Source organism: Lepisosteus platostomus, chromosome 24, assembly GCF_059453375.1.
Source record: "Lepisosteus platostomus isolate fLepPlt1 chromosome 24, fLepPlt1.hap1, whole genome shotgun sequence".
NCBI lineage: Eukaryota > Metazoa > Chordata > Actinopteri > Semionotiformes > Lepisosteidae > Lepisosteus > Lepisosteus platostomus.
In genome coordinates, this window is record NC_142634.1 from 10,269,449 (window position 1) to 10,290,531 (window position 21,083).

A 21,083-nucleotide genomic window follows, 5' to 3' on the forward strand; every position below is an offset into this window, starting at 1 on the left:
AATGAGAGTCTCTGATAGAATAGATTCCCAGCTGGCAGTGCTCTATTAGGTTCACATTGGGGTAAAATGAGGACATGCTTCTTGACATTGTGGTGTATAGACGAGGGATCCCAGTAAGGGCTCTGGTGGCATGTTTGCATCGAATTCGAATGTTTGCATCGAATGTAAGTTTTTTGCTACTGTATTTGTAACATTTAGCTAATTGGTGGTACATGTGTGTGCTTGAAAGTGTTTTTGAATAAGCCTGTAGTCTTTCCAAGATCACCATGATTATAAGAGCGAAAGCTGCACCACACTATGCAGTTACAGTGCAAGCAATGTTCCCCTGCTAATAAGTAAATTGAATTAGCCCTTTTGCCACCTTTCCTGAGACGATGCAGGCATTATGGGACCTGCTAATGTGGCTGGAATATATTTAGCACACTATGTCGGGAATGCATCGCCCCCCATTGCTAAGTGCGTGAAGCATAGAGGGCTTCTAGGACAAATGTGTGAAGGTGATTATCCCGTTTTAGTGACTCCAAGCACATCATTGGAGGGTCGGGTAAGAGTATCAGCAAGGAAGCTATCTTTCAGATTTCAAGGTTTTTGTCAATAGAAGACTAAAATGATGTTTTTTTTCCTGAAAAGGATTAGCACTGTCTCAATGGCATCAGCCAAGCAATAGTCTCTAGAGTAAAGCAAAATTCAGAATAGTATTAAAGTATTCAAGGCCCACACCGCTGATGAATATATACAGTATACTTTACCATACATGCACAGCAGGGTGTATGCTTCATGTGACAATCACCTGGGTTAGTGCATTAGATGAATATGTCATTAAGAAACTTAGATCTTAAGTATTGTCGTAGCTGTTGCTGATATTAAGTGTTTATCTTGCAACAAAAAGTACATTGGGAATTAAATTTGGACTTTGGACATTTAAATCCCCCCCCCCCCCCCCAAATGATTTTATTTGAAAATACCTATTTCTGGGGAAAAAAAAGAATGTTTTCCAAAGAGTGTGTTGGCTAAGTTTCAGCTTCTGATAAGACTGAATCTCGTTTTCAGGTTTAAAAAAGATTTCCTGGATTACAACACACAGAGTTTATTTAGGTACCAGATTGTTCTTAGATAAAAACCACCTGGAGTGCTTATCTCTTACTGAATGATCAGAACACAACTCTGTGAAGAAAATATTATTTCAGAGTATAAATTAGAGAAAAAAGGAGTCATGGCTTCTTTTAAGACCTTTGTAAGACTGGCATTTGACTTTGTTTAGAAATAATCCTATACGTTTCTTTTGCCTTTAGATTTGAGGTTTAGGAAAATGTTGCACTTTTAGAACAGTTGATTTTACCAGTACATTCTTACATTCAGTACATTTTATTTTTAATTCTCTGCTACCCCTTTAATGAATTCAGACATCCTTTGAAATTACATCATCTTACATAGTGTAATTATAGTATTTTATAGAGACTTTTTGTCGTTAATTAACAGCATACACTCCAGTCAGTGTCAGTCCTGTTGAAAATCTAGTTGTTAGATTTATGGAACTAAAGATTGACTTTAATTGGAGTTCACAATGCCAAACTAATTTATAATCATTGTCTCAGAAACTTTGATCTTTACTGCTACCCCAGAAAAAATATTTTAAGGATCGTGGGCCTGCTGTATGTATCCATCATTATTTCTGCTCTTATTTTTAAGTTATTTCTGATTGTTTGTAAGCCTTCCCTAAAGCATATCTGGAAATAATGCTTCCAAGAAATTATTAACTTATTGTTAATAAGTAGATACATATATTTTAAATAAGGAAAGAGATGTGGCTTAGAAATGTGAAAAGCAATTTCCCATATTGTCATGCAGGTATTGTCATGGAATATACTGTACATGGACTGTATGAATAAAGAAATCTGTCAAAATCCAGAAGTAACAGGTGAAACAGGTATAACAGGAATGTCAGTATTACTTTGCGACAGCTGTAAGAGAAGTTGTAAAAGACATTTTACAGTTTAATCAGAATCCACATTTCACTTTAGACCTTGTAATTAATGTGAGTGGACAATGCATGTCTTTTGCTCAGAAATCAAAAACGGTGTGTAACGCAGATCGTAAAACAATCTAGCAAACCTTTTTTTTTTACCGAATATTGCTTTCTGATGCAATGAAAAACAGCATAAACTTAATGCAGTGTTACAAGACCTCAGAGTCTTGCTTCATTGTATGTTACTTGATCTGGAATTTCCCTGAGATAGAACCAAGCATAGGCCCCTTTAAATTCAGATATACTTTATTTTTTGCCTGGATTGAGATCAAAGCCTTCTGGCCAAATGAGTTAGTTAATTATACAGAATATTATCCTTCCTTCCAAAGATAAGATTTTAATTTTGTCTTGCTTGTAATTGTGAGTTTAAGGTTATACTAAATCCCCTGGTTGACTGTTTCACAATTCCTAAGCAATAATTGCACTTGGAAATGTTGTAATCCTGTGTTTCACATTAGCACAGACTTCCGTAAATTGGGTTTTTTTAACTTTCATAACCCAAATTTGGCAAAGGCAGTATTGACTTCTTATTTTTCTGCCAAATTACAAACATATTTTATTCACTCCACCATTCCTCATCCAGTTTACTGTAATATAGACTTGTGCAATCTGGCACCTACTATATCATAAAAAATATTTTAAGACCATAAAGTGACCATGAATGGGGTGTTGGGCTCTGTAAATGGTCTTTCTGTGCTGCTGAGAGTATAGTCTCCTTGAATAGAGGCTGGGAAACCCAGTAGCTTTTGTTTTTCTAAAAAGACTTACTATAAACTATACCTTTTCAAACATTTTGGCCTTAATAAAAAAAGAGAAGTAAAATGAGTATGCAGTTACCATTTTGTATTAACCCATAATCTATTGGCATTGCCAGTCTCAGAACTATTGCAACAGGAAACAGTGGAAATAACGTACTGTATTGTACAATGATGCCCTCATCTGCAGCAATTTTAACCCAGAAGCATATTGTTTTTTACAGGGATTTTCATCATTAAAAAATGTCATTGAAGCTTTAATCCAAATCAGCTTACAGTGTTGAGGAGGTCAGCTGTAATTGTTTATTCATCAATTTGACGCATGTCTTTATCCAAAGCAACTTACATTTCTACCCCCTTTTACAGCTGGGATTTTGCTGAAGCATCACATCACTTTCGAAAACCCTGTACGCGATTCAGGGCACACACAGACACAAACTCACACACGCTCGCACCAGCGCCACTTTTTTTTTCTACAGAGGCCCGTAAGTCTACAGGTATGTCTTTGGACTGTCGGAGAAAACCGGAGCATTCGAAGAAACCCATGTGAACATGGGGAGAACATGCAAACTCCATTCAGATAGCACCCCTGGAATTAAACCCAGGGCCCCAGCACTTCAAGACAGCCATGTGAACCACTGCAGCACCATGCTGCCTTTTTACCGGAGTAATCTGAGTGAACTATCTTGCTAAAAAACTAGAATAGCAGTGTCCACCCAGATTTGAACTCACAAATGTCCCGTCCGGAGTCCAGAGCCCGAATTAACCATACTACTTCACACTAATGTGCTTCAACAACTGCAGCTGCTGCCAAGTCACTTACAGTTTCCCCATCCCAGTAAACATGGCACAAGTTTGCCTTTCAATTCTTTTACAAACAAGCTGATGATCTGACTCGTTATTTTCCAGCAAAACATGAACCTTGAGTGTCATGGCCTGAAAACTGAGGAAGTTCACCGCTTGACTTTGTAGTTCAACTAGTTATATCCGTTCTCAGCTCTCACCAGATGGAATTTTAAAATATTTTTTAAAGAATTTCAATAACGGGAACAATTCAATTTCATTTCTCAGAAAAATAATAAGATTCAAGAAACTGTCCAAAACATCAAAAAAATCAAACAACTTGCTTCTATGGAAAACATTACAGATATCTGATATTATTACCAGACTCATCCACCATGGAGATGGGGAACTGTGATAGCAATAGCAAATAGAAACCACAGTAAAATGTGACTTGGAGATGAGTCCGTTTTTACCATCGTAGTAGAGACTTTTAGTGTCTTTCCTGGTGCTTTCAGTGCTGGGAGGAGACAGTGGAGAGGACACTGCAGGATCTATACAGTTGTGGTATAATGAACTCTATTTAACTGGACAGCATAATTCTCTCTTTCTACTAAAGGTCTTTATTATTATTTGGGCGTTTCTGTTGGGTTTGAAAAATAGAGTTTAAATATGTGATCAATCTTACAAATCCCCCCTTTGCTATAAAACATCGAGTTGTGATCCAGCGGCTTAAGGCTGTGATTTGGTTCTGCTGCCATTTTTGAGTTGATGCTGCAACGGTCAAGAATACCGAAGGCCAGGAAACCTGGCTGGTCGTGTTTGTGCGTCTCTGCAAATCTCCACACCATCCTCCTGTGTCTCCTGCCATGCAGGCAAGCCAGTGAGGTTACAAGGCCTAAGAATCCTTGTAAAAGAGTACAGTATATCTGTACAGTGTGGGAACTTGCTGGGCCCTGCGTGTGCCTTATGAAGGGGTAGTTAGAGCTGGCTAGGTTCTGAGGAGTCATTTTCCTCCCATCTGGAGAGGTGTATGAGAAAAGGTAACTGGACAGGGAACAGCAGAGCTGGCTGTGGGGAAACAGAAGGATAAGGTGCCTGCTTGCGGTACTGAAAGTATAAATAGCTCCACTGTACTTGGTGAAGCAGAACAGAGAAGCCTGCTCCATCTGCATAAGTATCTATCAAAAGTGAACATCCAGGAAATGCCCTGAGCTCCAGACATGTGGCTCCAGACGGCATTGATCTCACAGTCATGTTACTGGCCGCGAAAGCACAGAGAGACCCTGAGCTTAAGTGCAAGCACATACAGTATCGATCACACAAGGCGAGCTGGGTGGGAGTGGAAGAGGTCGAAGGCGACGTGTGTCAGCGAGCAGTGATGAAGTGAATTCCGGATCAGCTGAGAGGGGAAGAGAGATTGCATTGCAGGGAGAGGAAGCAAGTCAGTAAATTGCCCGTGCTTTCAACACCACGCATCATTTCAGGCCAAACGTATTGACCGTAGATTGAAATTTCTGAAAATTGCCAAGAATGTATTTTACACATTTATCTGAAAAATATGCAGAGGCTACATGTCTTTTAACACGTGCTACTACTTACTGTGCAACTCACATGGAGTCTTTAAATTTCTCTTTTAAAAGTGGCTCAGTAGCTGGTACACACTGATTTTTTGTCTTTGCCCGGTAATATTCCTTCATTTACACACGATGTAATAATATGCACAGCTAGAGGTCCTGAAATGCTTTTTTTTCCTACTTCAGATCTTATTATGCATTTGCATGTATTATGGAACTGTCATTTTCCCCCAAGCAATTTAATCGTCAATGATTGATATTTGCGTTGGCTCATTGTCTAATATTCCTTTCAGACATATGCCAGTTTGTACTTTCAGTAGCAAACGTGGTGGTTGGATTAACTGTAAAAAAAAAAATCCAGACCATGTAGAAAGCAGCAGCAAATGTTTGTGGAGCGCAGTAGAAAATCTAAATATTCTAAATCCTGCAAAGAAAACCAAAGCTCTACCTAGAGGCTGCCTGTGACAGAGGGCATTAATGGAGGCCCACTCCTAAAAATCAATAGCATCATTATAAATCTTGGCACCAGTGACCTAAAGGCACTTTCCTGGTAGAGGAAGAGAGCAGCCAGTGGCAGGTAAAATGACCACAAGGATGGGATTTATGAGGTTGCTGTAAACTGCTGTAGTTTTGGGGCAGGAGGAAGTGTGAATTCAGGCAATTATCAGGCAAACCCCAATGGATTTTGCTGTAAAATAATAATGTCTGTTTGATGTTAAAACTTTTCAGGCTGTCCCACTCAATGTCTGAAATGATCTTCAAAGAAGGAGAGAAATAAACATAGAGCAGAAAACACCTTGCAGCCATCACGGTGTGAGATGTTAGTTTTGAGAATTCAGTTTTAGTCTGGTTATTGCTTGTTTTTGTTGTTCTTCCCTTCAGGCATTAATTACAGAGACAAGCAGTATGAAATGCAATAAGATACAGTAGGGAAAAATGTACGGTGTAATTACCTTTTTAACAAGTTATAGGTTGCAGTATCTCTGCACAATAAACTACGTATTGGGGAAAAAAACCAAAAAAGTGTACACAAAAAATTGAAAACTGTGACTAGAGTCTCTAGAGGTTTTAACTAGTCACCCCTTTATGAATTTTTGCTCACTCTTATGATTTTCTTTCAGTCCTGGTCACTGTTATCTTGTTTGTAAATCAAACTGCAATCTATCATGATATTTCCTGTCCAGCTCTGCTGACGTATTGCTAGTCTGCAAAGCTGATATTAGGTATCTGCCCTAAGTGGCCTTTTTCCTTCCGTGTGATTGATGAACAAGGCACTTGCTTTCTTTCGGGTGTCAGCTGTTAGTGACCTCTAATCAAAAACCTAAAGACTCACTGAACAACAGGCACTTCATACCGCAGCCCCTGAGATTTCCGAGCTGTGAACCAGTGACACTGGTACTCAATCCCCTGGTTCCCGGATCACATTCAGACCCCCTGCTGCTGGAGACCCACTCTTTCAGTGTGGCAAGAATCTCCACTGGCTGGCTCCAAGGACAGAAGTCTGCCACGACCACATTCTGATGGGCAGACAGCTGCACTTGTCACGTCGGTGCCGTTAATGGAATTATAACATAAATTATAATAAAGAAACTTGGGAGGAAGTTTAGATCCTAATCTTGTATACGTAGGCAATTGGAAGACTTGCATCCGGGATTTGCTCACACGTATCTCATTCACAAAACACCCCCCATTTACACCCTGTAGCACACTGCTTGCTTACTCCTCACAACTGGGGGATGGGCCGGAGAGACGGGATAGACTGCCATTGCCTTAGCTAGGAGAGCCCCAACAAATATTTTATACCTATTTCCCTCTCTCTTGCATTCATTAGGGGTTATCTGAACTCCTGAACTGATGTTACTAAGCCTAATCAGTTACTGAGGTGACTTTATCAGGGGAGAGAGTGACACGGATCTGTGGTGCAGAGCCTGAAGAGAAGCTGATATCACCTCTCTGGCCCCTAGACAGTGCTGAATTCTCCCAAGACAGGAGACCTGGTTTCTGGCTTGGCATATCTCGCCACCCACAGGTCTGCTAGCGTGGTGTGACTCACCACCGCCTGGGGAGTGGGGCTGTGTGGGTCCGAGGACAGAGAGGGGCCTCAGCAGCTGCAAACAGATCCTAGCAGGGTACTGAGCTGCGCTTATCCCTCCAGCTTGGTTCAATTCCAGGTTGTTTTATTTGATGTGGTGTGATAGATGAGTCAAGAGCATGTCATCGTGTTCATCTGCCTTTGGAGAACAGTGCCAAGTCAAGTGTTCTCACATACTGAGAGGAAAATAAAACTAAGAAAAACACCCTCCTGGAAGGAGACTCAAGGTTAGTTACTATATTAGGCCTTTTGATATTTCTGCTTTTCTTTCCAAAAATAAGCTTAAGAGTGCAACAACAGAGCTGCTTTATATTTTACAACAAATGTTTTCAATGGAGACAGAAAAAATTATTAAACAGCCTCCTATCAAAATCACACCTGAAGAAGGCTCCACGGCCGAAACGTTGTGTTCTCTTTCTTCTTTTTTTTCAGCATGGAATAAACCTTTTACTTGTTCCTAATTATGATAGTGCCTATGTTAGGCCTCCAGCATGGCGTAGTCAGTAAAGGTGCTCACCCAAGTCAACCTCTGCGATCACAGGTTCAAGTCTGGGTCATGTCACTAGCTGACCGAGACTGTAACTCCACCGGTGGTGATGCACAATTGACTGAGCGCTGCTGAGAGTAGGGTAGAGTTAGTTAGGCAGGAATCTCTTGACTAAGTGACTCAGAGACCCCTGCAGTTTCCCTGGTACCTTTGGGCATGGGGTTTTGTCATCTACTCCAATCAGCAATGAGCTGAGAAGTGAGGGGTTTACATTGTTCTCACCTCTGCGCACCTTGAAGACTCCTGCATAGGTGGTGACACTCCATAGAGGGAATTTAGTTTCTGGAAAAAGGAGCAAACTGTTCTGAGCTGTAGCCAGTTAACGTGTTTGAATTTCCCTATTTGAAAAGTTAGTGGTGATGTGATACATGTCTTAACCTACCCTTAAAAAGTCTTGTGATCTTTCTGTTACACAGAAATGAATGGAAAATATGTATTCGTGTTTGCATAATGGTTACAGAAATCAAAACAACCCTGTTTCCCTGCCACTGGGGTTTCAAACAATTACTACTTTTCTCATTTTATCAGTAATCTGAGCACATGTCCATTGCAACTTCACCCAGTGTGACCATTCTCCAAAGACCAAGTGAGTTCAAGACTTTGTTTTCAGTAGTACAAATAGCGTTTCCTTCATTACTAAACAAGACTTGGCAGTATGAAACATTGGAAGTGCTCCAGACTAAGGGGAATGATACCCAAATAAAAACAGATTAAAACCCAGTCGACAGACCTCAGACGCTATTATTTATCAAACACTTGGATATCTTGCTGACTTTCTGTCCCCCAGTTCCGATTTTCTAGTTACTGTCCTGTTGCATGTACAAGACTCAGGGCAAAAACCTGTTGTACAGCAACCTATGCATTTGAGAAAGAGAAAACTCCTGTTCTGGAGGCTCAAAGACAAAATCAAAGCTCATTCGACTTGCATGACATCTCACACTCCCTTGTTTTGTTTTCCAATTTTCAGTCTTAAAACCACCTTGCAGAAGAAGCTCTCCAATGACTCGGTCGATCTGTCTGGCATTCCCCTTTCGAGCAGAGACGTCCACCGGGTGGCGTACTACCTCCAAAACAACGGAGACGCTGTGGCCTCGGTCGATCTGAGCTTCACCGAGCTGCACGACGAGAACCTCCGCCTCCTGCTGCCCTTCCTGGGCTCCCTGCCCAAGCTCACCAACCTGGCGCTGAATGGCAATCGCCTGACCACTGCCATCGTCAAAGACCTGACCGAGACCATGAAGGAACCCAAGAAGTTCCCCAGCCTGGCCTGGATCGACATGGGCAACAACGTGGACATTTTCACCATGCCCCAGCCCCTGCTGGTAGCCCTGCGCAGACGCTGCAGTCTCAAGAGTAGCTTGCCCACCATCTACGAGTACACCGAGGGCCAGCCCTATGACTACCACATGGAAACCTCCATCGAGGAGGCCAGTCACTATGAAGAAGAAGAGGAGGAGGACGAGGAGGAAGAGGAGGACAAGCTGGAATTGGAGCCTTGGGTACTGACAGAAAAGAGTGTCTCCCAGGGCTTAATGCTACACTACTGTGAGAGGTGATTTCAGGTGACTAACTCAAGTAGGTTCCCCTCAGTTTTTAAGTTACCCCACGTCTGGTTGCCTACTTTGGCAAGTATGAGTTAATACCATACATTTGAAAGCTTGTCCCAACACAGCACCCATACTTCACATCCAGAAAACTCAATACGGTATAGTCACCTACCGCGTGGTTGATGGGGCTCCTGGAAGCAAGGCGAGGTTTCATTGGAGGGTGGAGAGACTTTGAGAAGGTGCTCCCTTTTCTCTGGAAAGTCAGGTGAAGAAAAGCCTGAGAACTTTAGGGTGAAGCTCCAGTGTGAACAGACGGATCAGAAGGTTCGATGTGAGAACAGCATAGTAGCTGGATTTAGTTGTGCATCAGAGACTAAACAATCTCTACCACCAGGACTGAGCCCGTCTCTTGTCAGTTTGGTCTAGCGGGACATTGTGTGTGTGTGAGTTCCGTTAATCTCTCAACAACAGACGTGAAACAAGCTCAACAGACTATACAGCTGACAAGTCACGTGAATTACGCAAACTGCAGAGTCGAGGCTTTTTTTCCCCACTTGTACTAGCCCTAGAAATGTCAATGATGGTGCAAATATATACAGTGCTATGGTATGGTTTGCTGATAGCCTTTTCTTATGAAGTCACATTAAACAATGCAATCAAAAAATTCTGCAGGATCTAAATGAAGGATAACATCTATCATCGGAGGCTAAAAATGTTTTTTTTTTTAAGTTGTAGAATCCTATAGTCTATTTCACATTTCTTTATAATAAGATATAAAGTCCAGGCATTTTGAAAGATTGTTGAAGTTGGGTGAAATCTGGGGCCATGAACTAAGAGAAGAACTAATTATATAAATGTAACATTTTGTTTAAGAACCTCCTATTAAACTACCAATTTATAGTGATTAGCATAATACTTATTTCATTTTTACAATTATTTACGAGTAAATCATTATTTACAGGCAAATTGAGAATGTAAAAAAAATGTTCTAAGGCACAGATTTAAGATTTAAATTTATTTTTCCAGCCTTCACCGTGATTGAAACAACACTTAAATATCTGGTACAGCCCCACATTGCTAATGATCTATTATCCATGACAGTTTTAACTGGGATTGGCTATGCTTCTAGTTATGAGCGACAGTACTTAAGTTTCCTTTCTATTATGTATGCCAACTTTATTGCAAAAGAGTGTCCTACGTTTTTTTTCTTTTGATACAGTGCATGATTAAAAAAAATCTAAGATACAAGATAAGATCAAATCAGAAAGGAATGAAATCCTCACTCGTTACAGTTGCCAGCCATACAGGCGGACATGCTCAAGTAGGTCTTATTTTAGACAAACTTCAGCACCAGTGAATCCCCAAATCCTGGCGTTTTTTTCTCTGAAGGTCCTGTTAATTATGAGGCTGAGCCTGTGTCATCGCTCACAGCTGCTCATCCAGAGAGGGCTGCTGAGGGTCTGATTGTCTTGCGGTGCCTGTGTGAAACCCAGTGAGGATGGACTGTGCCAACCGATGAGACAACCTCAGAATGTAAATGTACACTCCGTGTCTTACTGCACTGAAAAACAAACCAAATACCATCACTGTGAGCCCAAGTTAAAGGAAACACAATTTAATACTGTACTTTACAGAGCATCAGAAAAAGAAAATACAAGCGCAGGGCTTTTTTTTTCTTAATAAAACGTCCTCCTAGATAAGCATAAGAAACTGGAAACATGTTTACCAGATATGTATGAGGCTAAAATCCTTATTCCAAACCCCAGAAATGTAGCATCATGCAAAAAATTCTCTAGTATAAGCGAATGAAAGAAGGGAAAAAAAATAGGTTACACAATTTTGTGTGTGTGCACGTGCACATGTGTGTAGATTTGAGTATCTTATAGCCTTTTGTGCGAGGTATTGTTATTCATGCGTTTGAAATGTGCTGTAAGGAATATATTTCATTGTATTTTATGGCTGAACTGTATGGTTGTATTTAAAAAAAAAGTTGATGAGACTGTTAAATTGGAGTAAACTTGAGTCACTAAGCTGAAGAAATCTAATTATTGCTTGCCGTTTACTGCACAATTTCAGTAGGGTAGCAGTAAGATATGTGTTCTGAGGCTTTCTGTTGTCTTCTAGATATCAGCTGCTCTATAGTTTGCACTACCTCAGGTATTTTACAGCCTGTTGGTGCTTCGTGTGAGTCACGTTGTTTGGTTATTTCTTTTATAGTTTTACAATTCCTTGTTCAAGTATAAATGTTGTTTTCGTTTGCCCTATAAATTGGTATCTGGTGCAAACTTCAGATATACAAAGAGGAGCTCAGACCTGCTAAACACTACTTTGAATTTGTGTTGATCCACGGCTAAGGCGTTGAGCTCTGCACCGTAGGAGACTCATGCTTGGACGGTATATGGTAGTAAACTCATCAGTGTGAACTCTGAACCTTCGTATTCATGCTGAGTACGAAAGAAGCTTTAAGAAACCCATTTGTGCTTAAAAAAAAAACATCACAATGAATGATGCAAAAAGAAAGATAACACTTTGAACTTCCATTTTGGGGTTGTAAAATGCCAGGATGAAATGTCCACCAATTGTGTCTACATTAATCATAGTTTTAATATATACAGATAACTAGCAATCATACTCATGATACATGCTAATAATATCTATTGTATGTGTTAAGAAACTATGACTCTATTGGCATAATATAGACAGTACTGTTATGTGATCCTTTTTGATAACTAAACAAAAGGTGTTAAAATACATTAGCAATGTGACAGCAGTCTTATACTCTAATGACAATGTAGCATTACAAATAGCGTCTTCAGATATTTAAACTCTCCTACAAGGTACTGACAAGCAGCAGAGCGGAGACAGATTGGAAGAATGAAGTACAGATAGCAAGTGACACCTAACAAATGGAGCATACCGGCAGGCAATGCACTCCCCTGCCAAACTGTGAAGACTGAAACATTGGAATTATCAAACACGTGGAGTAAAATGCAAAAACTCAGTCCTTTGCGTCTCTAAAACGGGAGAGGCCCAAAACACACTGATTTCGGCGGTTTCTGTTTCCGACTGTGGGACGCAGGGAAGAGTCAATACCGGCCCTATTTGTATGTTGTGTTTTGTTTTTTTAACGGTACCAGGATACCAATTTTGTGCACGTCAGCCATTACTCACTGTGTACTTGTACTGAAACTAAACAAGACATGTTTGTAGCTTGTTCAATAAATAATTTAAACCGTGGTGTGCTATTCATTTATGTGCATCATACTATTAAACAAATCAATTGTAAACTTCAAGGTGCAAAACAACATCTTCGAGTACTGAAGAACCACAGCTGTTCTTACTTACACTACACATAAAACCAGCTCTTGCAAACACCCTAGTGGTGGGTGTGCAATCATGTGGCGAGTTTATTTTAAAATAAGCACAGATCTTATATTGTTCTTAAGTGGTATTTACAGCAGATATAAAGTCACCCCCAAGTAGAGTTAACCTTAAGACCTTTCTCACTTGGTAACAAGCTTTGACAAACATGACACTGCCTCAGCCATGACCCTCACAGACTAAATCTGGATGGATGAATTTTGACCTCAGCTCTATAAGTTTCAGATTCCTAGAACTGTGAGCGGTAGGCCAAAAAAGTTAGAAATTGCTTTCAGCGTTTAACTTTAAACCAAAAACTAGCACTAATTAATGTCATCATCAAAAAATAAACACTGCGGTTCTGACGCCCCACTTCTGGTAAATGCAGGAATTGGAAAGGATTAAGAATTTAAAAAAATACTGTGTGCGTAAAAGATCAGTGTTATTTCGCAAGGGTTATAATCTCCTCTAATGGTCAAAACTCCAGTTACATGGGAAAAGGCACTGGACTGCATCAAACAGTAAGTCTGAGACAGATTCAAAGTTTCTGGTTTTGCTCCGGTCCATGCAGGCATTACATGCTCAGTTTCCAAAAGAGAAACATGCCAAGAAACCCTAGCAGTTTACCGCTGCCTACTGTATGCATTTGCTTTATCTGTGCATGAACCTGTATTTCTACAACACCAAGTTCTGCATCACTGAATTGGACGTGGTGTGAGTTGGCACAGCTAGCATGGCACAGGGTTCTCTTTTCCTCACAGTTCGGGTGTTGTCTTTGGCAGTGGACCCGCAAAAGGCTTCACAGCCGTTCCTTTGCAGCCCACGACTGCTTGACTCTAGAATTATGTAGCACTTTCAGAAGTCTTTGGAGAAAACTTTGGAATCTAAGCCTCTTTGTGACCACATAGACCAGGCAGAAATGGAATTGTGGTGTTGTCCTTAAAGTCGACGAATTCCATACAGAGATAGTTCACAAGCTGCGCTCTCTTGCTGTGGAGACAGTGCATTGTACCCCACCCTTTCACAAGGCCAGCCCTGTGTGTTGTTGCATCCTGCTGGGCTACTCTTCAGGTGGCGAGCAGGGCCCTGCAGGAAGCAGGTTAGAGGCAGCGACACTGCTCGTGTTCGAGAATGATAATGGGGCCTTTTCAGCAGATAGCCCCGACAGGAAGCACCACTGACGATGAACACACACACACACACCACAAACTTCAGCCCCGAAGTGGCTGGCAAACCAGGAAAGCTCGACAAGCTCTGCATTTGTAGAGCTGATCTGAAATCCTTAGGACCTCTGTAGAATTATCTGCTGTATCACCTTCAAACTGCACCATAAAGTACAGCATATCGAGGGTTTTGCAACAACTTCCTTCAGAAGGTATTCCACCCACCTGAACAAGAAACTACCCGAGAAAATGAAACCATCGTGAAGACTGCAAGAGAAACGATACAAAACATTTTAGATGGAAAATATAACTACATCCCTGCAGAGGTAAACTGATGCAGATTAGTGTAAATTAATCTACTTCAACAACAACAAATTAAACAAACCATCTATTAATCCCTTCAATTATAATAGCAACAACAACTACAAATTCTACTTATAAAGTGCCTTTCCCAACCCAACGACACTGTACGTAGTGGTAAAGGAAGAACAAAACAATACAATGGAGAAGAATAAAATTAAAAAAAACAGAATAAACGGTAATAAGACAGTGACCCTAGTTAAAAGGTGAGTTTTAAATTCAGATTTGAAGAGAATGAAACCATTTGTCTCTCATTCCATAGCAATGGAGCAGCGAAAAATCCATGCTGGAGCCCGAGATGTCCATTTTAGCACAGGTAAATGATTCACAAGCACCATCTAGTGGCAGTGCAAGGATTCGTTTCCTTTTACTTTTTAATTTGCATTTCAAACACCTTTGCTTTTCGAATTCAATCTAACACAGAAACCCAAAGGATACTTCTTGTGGTTCATGTAACTTAAATTTAAACATTTTATAACAATATTTACAACAACAGATCTGGCACGGACATGTATCTCACAAACCAGATATTTTGCCAGTTTTGCTTGTAACAGGCTTTGGGGTTTCTCTTCGACGATTCGATTCCGCTTCAGTTTGGTCTTGAACTTTGTTTCTGCCTACTCGGTTTTCATTTAGTTTTTTTTTTTCCTTCAGCTTCTTTTATCTATGAATGAAGACTGCAAAACCTCTTTAAAATCGATGGAGAACAGACTGAAAACTGCTTATATATGTACAATTTATGCAGACATACATGTGTGAATACAGATGCATGCATGCATATGAAGTCTGAGGTCTGTATCCCATTATATTTTCTTTTCTTGCTTGGAGTTCAAGAGCACAGCCTTCAGCTCTGGTTAAACTCTTGGGCAAACGCATGCGGTTGCAAGGGTTCGCCCTACAAGGTCATTTTAACATCAGGTTCATCAAGTTTCTGTCAGGCACAAAGCAGCTCATATAAACATTTTCCCATTTCGCAAAACCCTGAATAACTGGAGCCCTATGACTTATAGATAAAACTGATATTTCAAGAGCAAACAAGAGTCTGTGATGACATACAAATAAATCATAAAAATGATATATCCTCTTCAAACATGTCTTTTCTGAACTCTCGCTAGTAAAACTGGCAGAAGTATTATCCTTCAGACATGACTTGTATGGAACCGTTTAACAACAGTTAAGGCCAAAGTTCCAATGAGATGACAGCACTTCCCCGGTCTTTGGGTAGGTTATTCGTAAACCACCCTTATAAAGAAAATAAAACCCAGACATATGGAAAAAAAAAATTAAAGGAATAATATTTCACAGAGGCTAAGTCATCCATCAGAAAAAAAGGAATCTAAATTTGAAAGCTACTTAATATTATGCACATGTTCGGGGTTAGCGGCCGCAAGCATAGGGATTTTACCATGTTTGTATCAAGCCAGCATTCCCACGTTCATCCAATTACTTGTTTCATTCCTCTCTAATATTTTCATAAACAGACACTGCTGGGTGACCACGCAGCAAAGTCTTATTTCATTTTCAAGTCACATTCTGCAGCTACTCTCTAATGCCCTGTCCTGTTGTGAGCACTTAGTTTAATTCCCCCAGTATGTCTCCTTTCCCATTGTTTCCCTGGAAACTTAGCAGACCAGTCACATCTCATTGCCTAATTAAAGTTCCTAATTAAAACCATGTTGTTCTCTTTTGACTATCAACAAAGTCCTGGCTCATTGGGGAATGGTATCCAAAACCTCTCCTGCTGTGATACTTTTACATAATTGGCAACAATAATATATTTACTGAAAACAAAACAAAGCTTAAGAAAATGAAAACCTAAGGCAATACAGAACACATGTATAAAGTTCTTAAGTTGTTAAGTTGTTAAGATGGGTATCCAGGAGAACACTGATGAAATGCCTTTGAAGATAAGCACCCAGGGGGACACTGCTGCTGCTTCTTTGCTAAAAAACAGGGAGCAGACACAGACTTCTCTTTTCCCCCCCAATCAAGAGCATTTTGTGTCCTTCCACTCAAAAAACAGAGATGCATTCGAAGTTCAGTCTGAATGTGGTTACTGTTAAGGCACTTTTAATGCCCCGGCAGAACTGGACACGCAAACAACACTAGTCCTGTCTTTTCTTATAAAATATAATCATCTGCATTTTTAAACTACATTGCATAAGTCAGGATATTGCAGAGGAATCCTACTCCACTGGGCCCCTGAGCAAGGTCCTTAACCCCAACTGCTCCAGGGGTGCTGTATAAATGGCTGACCCTGCGCTCTGACCCCCAGCTTCTCTCCCTGTCTGTGTCTGTGTGTCTCATGGAGAGCAAGTCAGGGCATGCGAAAAGACAAATTCCTAATACAAGAAATTGTATATGGCCAATAAAGTGATCTTATCTTATCCTGTAGTATATACTGGGCACACAGTAATAATATTAATAAGACCTGAGGGCTGATGGAAATTTAAAAAAACTCTTTCATAGGAATTTGTCAAACAAGTTCTTTGGAAGCAGAAATGCTTTCATCGATTCAAATAAGGCTTTTAAAAGGGACGCTTGCTAGATACTAATGCTTTCAATTTTCAAGGTATTTTTTAAATTGTGTCTTACACTTCCAAGATGTGCTGAAAATGGTAGTCAGCAAACTAATTGCTCCTTAATAGTCTTAAAACTATAATTCAAGGCCAATGGAAGGTGCTTAATCCCTGAAGGCACACATTCTGTATCAGAAAAACCAACCTTGACATGAAAAAAGTTTTATAGATGGTTTCGGAACAAGGAAAAAGAACTGGCAGGCCAAGCTCACATGCTAAGACTCGCTGGGAAGGCGAGATGTTCTGCATTGAAAAATAAAAACTACCCCCAGGGAGATGACTGGTTGACATCAGCAATTGAACAGGATTAATGACTTATGAACGTGTAGGAACCAGGGCAGGGGGATCTAGGGCACTCGTCTGTGCAATTCAGCTGAAGCACATTTAGTATATCGTCACGAGTCTCATCGGCTTGCTTAGGGTCACAGCACAAGCCCATCCAAGATGACGTTCGTGTGCTTACCTGCTATTGTTTATTTTAATTACCTGAACTGATCTAATTATTGGAATAAGAATTCAAATAGTTATTTTATTTAGGACTTAATGGGCTGCTAAATGAAAAATAGCCATAAAAACTGCAGAACTGCAGCTCTTAAGCACTGAATAGCAACTTAATGGGGGGAAAAAACATCCCCGAATTTAGTGCTCGGTGCTCTAAGTATTCCATAATGTTAGCCATAGCTACCAGGCTACTTACCTTAAAATACAAGCTTAGGTAATGCTTAATATCTCTATACAATAAGTAAGGTGTGTGTGCTAGTTATTTATTATGCTACCTTAAAACAATTTACATCTTTATCACTTAATATCTATAAGAAGGAATATCCCAGACCCTCAATCTAGCCTTGACCACCCAAAATCTCTAAAGACTAGGAAGAGCACTTTCGGTTCACGCAGGAGGTGCAGAATTCTGGACTGACTGAAGCCATTTTATTACCTTAGGATGTACCCCAGTAAGCAAGTCATTAGAGCAGAGTAATCCTGATGCAATGTAGATGTCTATCAGTATTTCAGCTTCGCATGGGCAAAACTGAGCATTGTCTTGCAAGTGGAAGAAAGATACCATTGGGACGTTCCTAACACATGCCAAGTCGTTTACACATTATTACTCTTCATCTTTATCCTCCTGAGAGCCTTTAGTAGAAAAATTGTTTTATAAACTGGGAACACTCAGTTTTCACTTTACCGTGTAATCGCAAGGTGACGGAAGATCGAATAAGATCAATCACTTCCAGGTGTTATCTCTGGTGCATTTTTGATAGGTTTTTGGCCACAATTCACCTTTTTAGACAACACAACAGACAACAGACCTTTTGTTTCAGCATGTCAAAGTGCAGTACAACCACGCCTTTCAAAGAGAACAATAAATCTACAATAAGAATTTGTCAACAAATGATGGGATGCAGCTAACCAGTTTGGCAAGGAAGTGGAAGTCATCTTTAAAGACTGGGAAACTTAAGAGCAAGTTACTTCAAATTTCTTCAACAAGGAGCTCTTTGTATTCAGTACAGGCACCTGACAGAAAGAAAGGTGGTGTTCTCAGACTAGCTTATGAACCAATAAAACATACGAACTGGTTGATCTGCATTGTATCATACAGCACTGAAAGAGGTCATGCCACTAGAAACTTCTAGAAACTGCAGAATGGACTTTTGTTACTTCTTATTAGAGCACTGATTCAAAAAATTTTCAATTAACGGTTAGTAGATTTAGGATATGTTAATACATTGGGATATGACAACCTACTACTTCAAGGGCAATGAAACTCACCAATTGAAATGGCACCTGGTCATATACTAGGAGAGATAAAGGTGCATTTTGCCTTCATTTTTCTATGACACTTATCCTCCACCTACAACAATCTATTCAGATCTTTTTTTTAGGCACCACTCAGTAAATCCGCAAAAACTTTAATGTTTGTCAGATAAGATGCAATGCCCGAACTAACTTTGACAGAGAGCTGCTTGATTCATGAGCCTCTTTTCAACACAGTGACTTAATCCAGCGACCTCAGAAAGCTTTCCAGTTCTTCTTAAGTGCACAATGTAAGAAACTTCTTGTCACTGGCAAATCTACAGTATAAACCGCTCAAATGCACTCAGTCAGTACGAACCCACATAAAAAGCATATGTGCACTAGTATTTTGGAGAACTCATCTGGTAATGCAAGTCAGGACATCTATCCCCAAACATGCTCCTGGAATTTTAAGACAGGTATTTTGTCTGAAAAAGATCCAATATTTTTTTTTAAGAATTATCCAAACGCAACAATGAACTTTAACTTTAAACATTTTCAAAAAGAAAAAAAACAACATAAAAAAAGAAAAAACAGAATCTCAGCAAATGAAAATGCAAATGCGTCCTAAAGCTCACAAAAGCAAGATTGAACTTGTATGAACACAACATCTTCTGGAGTTCTTCAGGTGGAACAAAAACCCCAAATTGTTTAGGTTTCCCTATTTCACATCATTTGCAGGGAAAAAAAAAACAATTGGGGCATTGAGAAAGATTCACAAAAACAAAGTTAATGTTAAAACTAAAATTAAGTCTTGATAAACATCTTGTAACACAAAAGCCAAATACCAAGGGAGCAAAGGACTGAAAACAGAATCCAAGTCAATTTATATACTCGATTGTGGTATTCAACACACTGAGAAAGGTCAAATTTTCAAATAAAAGAGCCACTTCATGTCATCCACATAAAACTACAAAGGCTTCATTCTTACCACACCATTACATTTGTATTTCACCCTGCATCTGAATATCTACATAGCTTCCTAAAATAAAGCACAACTGGCAGCTCGCCTGATCTTGCAAGAGCAGAAACCTTCTGAAAGTTTCTCACTATTCATTTAAGGGAGGACAAAATGCCTTGTTTAAAAACTCAATGATTTTAACTATTAGTGATCATTTCAGAAAAACTATTGCTTGTGTAATCACTCATGAATGGTGATATATATAACCCAATACCACGCTTTAAATCTAGTGCCATACACTGGAACTCTAAAGTCTAAAGAGAATGAGAAACAATTGAGCTCTAATCTAAATCCAGATTAATAGGAAAGCAAATGTATTAGGATGCAGTGACACCTAGTGACCAGCTGTGTCTAATTTTGTGATGTTATTCCAACAGAATTTTTGTCTGTTGGTAACTGGTATCTTATTGCTATTATATGCATTTTTATTTCATTTTTTTTCCATTTCCTAATAGTGGGAATACCCAGTTTGAAAACTGCTGGTGGTCACAGACCAAGGTCATATCACAGAGGCATCCTGGGACAGAACAGCCATTAAATGTGGGATGTGCATCAAATGCTGGCCCTCATAAATAAACAATAATGCCAGCCACATACAGTCCTGGACAGCTTTCCCCATTGCAGCACAAGTCCTGGACTCAAGGTGGCAAGAGCTTGCAAAAGCAGCCCCTCCTGTAATGCGGTAGTGCTGCCCACGATGGGGCAGCGCTGTTGAAATGTCTGACAAGCAAGTCAAACAAAGATGTTCAACAACTGCATTCATTGGCCAGGCAGGCAGAACGGAGACTAGAGTACTTGAAATACTAGAGAGACAGACGCTATTAGGAAAATATGGTGGAAACTGTTCCTGTACTGTAACTCTTCCATGCGGCTACACAGGTAATGTCTTGAGAGCTAAACTTATCAATGTCTTGAGTACACCCCCACTAGACTAATAAGTGGTCATTTGGTTACTTAGGCAGTTGACTCTGCTGCTCTCCTATTATTTCAAATCCACTGTACTTGAGGGTCAGGTACTGAAGATTTCACAGAATGGAAAGCCGAGAGCTCACTGGTATCTGCCATGGTTTGGGATCTACAACACAAGAGCCTACAGTTCTGTTTTCACCCGATACACGCAGACCGCTGCACAGTAAAGCACAGAGCTTAACTGGTTTGGACCCAGTGACTACTACTGCCATACAGCATGGCTCTGTGGCAGAGTGTGGGGCAGCTCTTAGAGCTCGTGGGACAGTCAGCGTGGCAGCGCGGATGCAGAAAACAAAGACGAACCGAACACGTCACCCAATCAACCACTGGTGTCCCTCAAGAGAAATCTGATTTTTGGAAAGAAAACGAAACCTGGATCTTTCTTCGCAGACCTGTCTTGCCCTTTGCTCTTGGAGGCCTGAAGAACTGCTAGCAGCTGGCAGTGTTTTTAGCTCTTTGACTTGATGGCGAATCACTTTCGTCAAGAACGGAAAACAAAAAAAAAAAGTGCACTTCACAAATGGTGCAGAGGGTTGGGAAAAACAATTTCTACCCCCTGTATGGACTGCTCTT

General features: G+C 40.2%; 2 protein-coding genes across 3 annotated transcripts in view; one reads left to right on the forward strand and one right to left on the reverse strand.

The window, feature by feature from the left end:
- The window catches only part of LOC148641605 (glutathione hydrolase 1 proenzyme-like), a 67,913-nt gene extending 58,094 nt beyond the window's left edge, over positions 1–9,819 (reverse strand). The window contains exon 1 of the mRNA XM_088618826.1: positions 9,497–9,819. The gene's annotated coding sequence lies outside the window, so the exon portion shown is untranslated. The remainder of the gene's footprint in view (positions 1–9,496) is intronic.
- Positions 1–12,561, forward strand: part of lrrc75bb (leucine rich repeat containing 75Bb) — a 46,033-nt gene extending 33,472 nt beyond the window's left edge. For both annotated transcript variants that reach the window (XM_088618833.1, XM_088618832.1), the window contains exon 5: positions 8,745–12,561. In XM_088618833.1, the coding sequence (XP_088474959.1) occupies positions 8,745–9,333 (589 nt within the window). In that variant the 3' untranslated portion in view covers positions 9,334–12,561. The remainder of the gene's footprint in view (positions 1–8,744) is intronic.
- Positions 12,562–21,083: the final 8,522 nt, after the last annotated feature.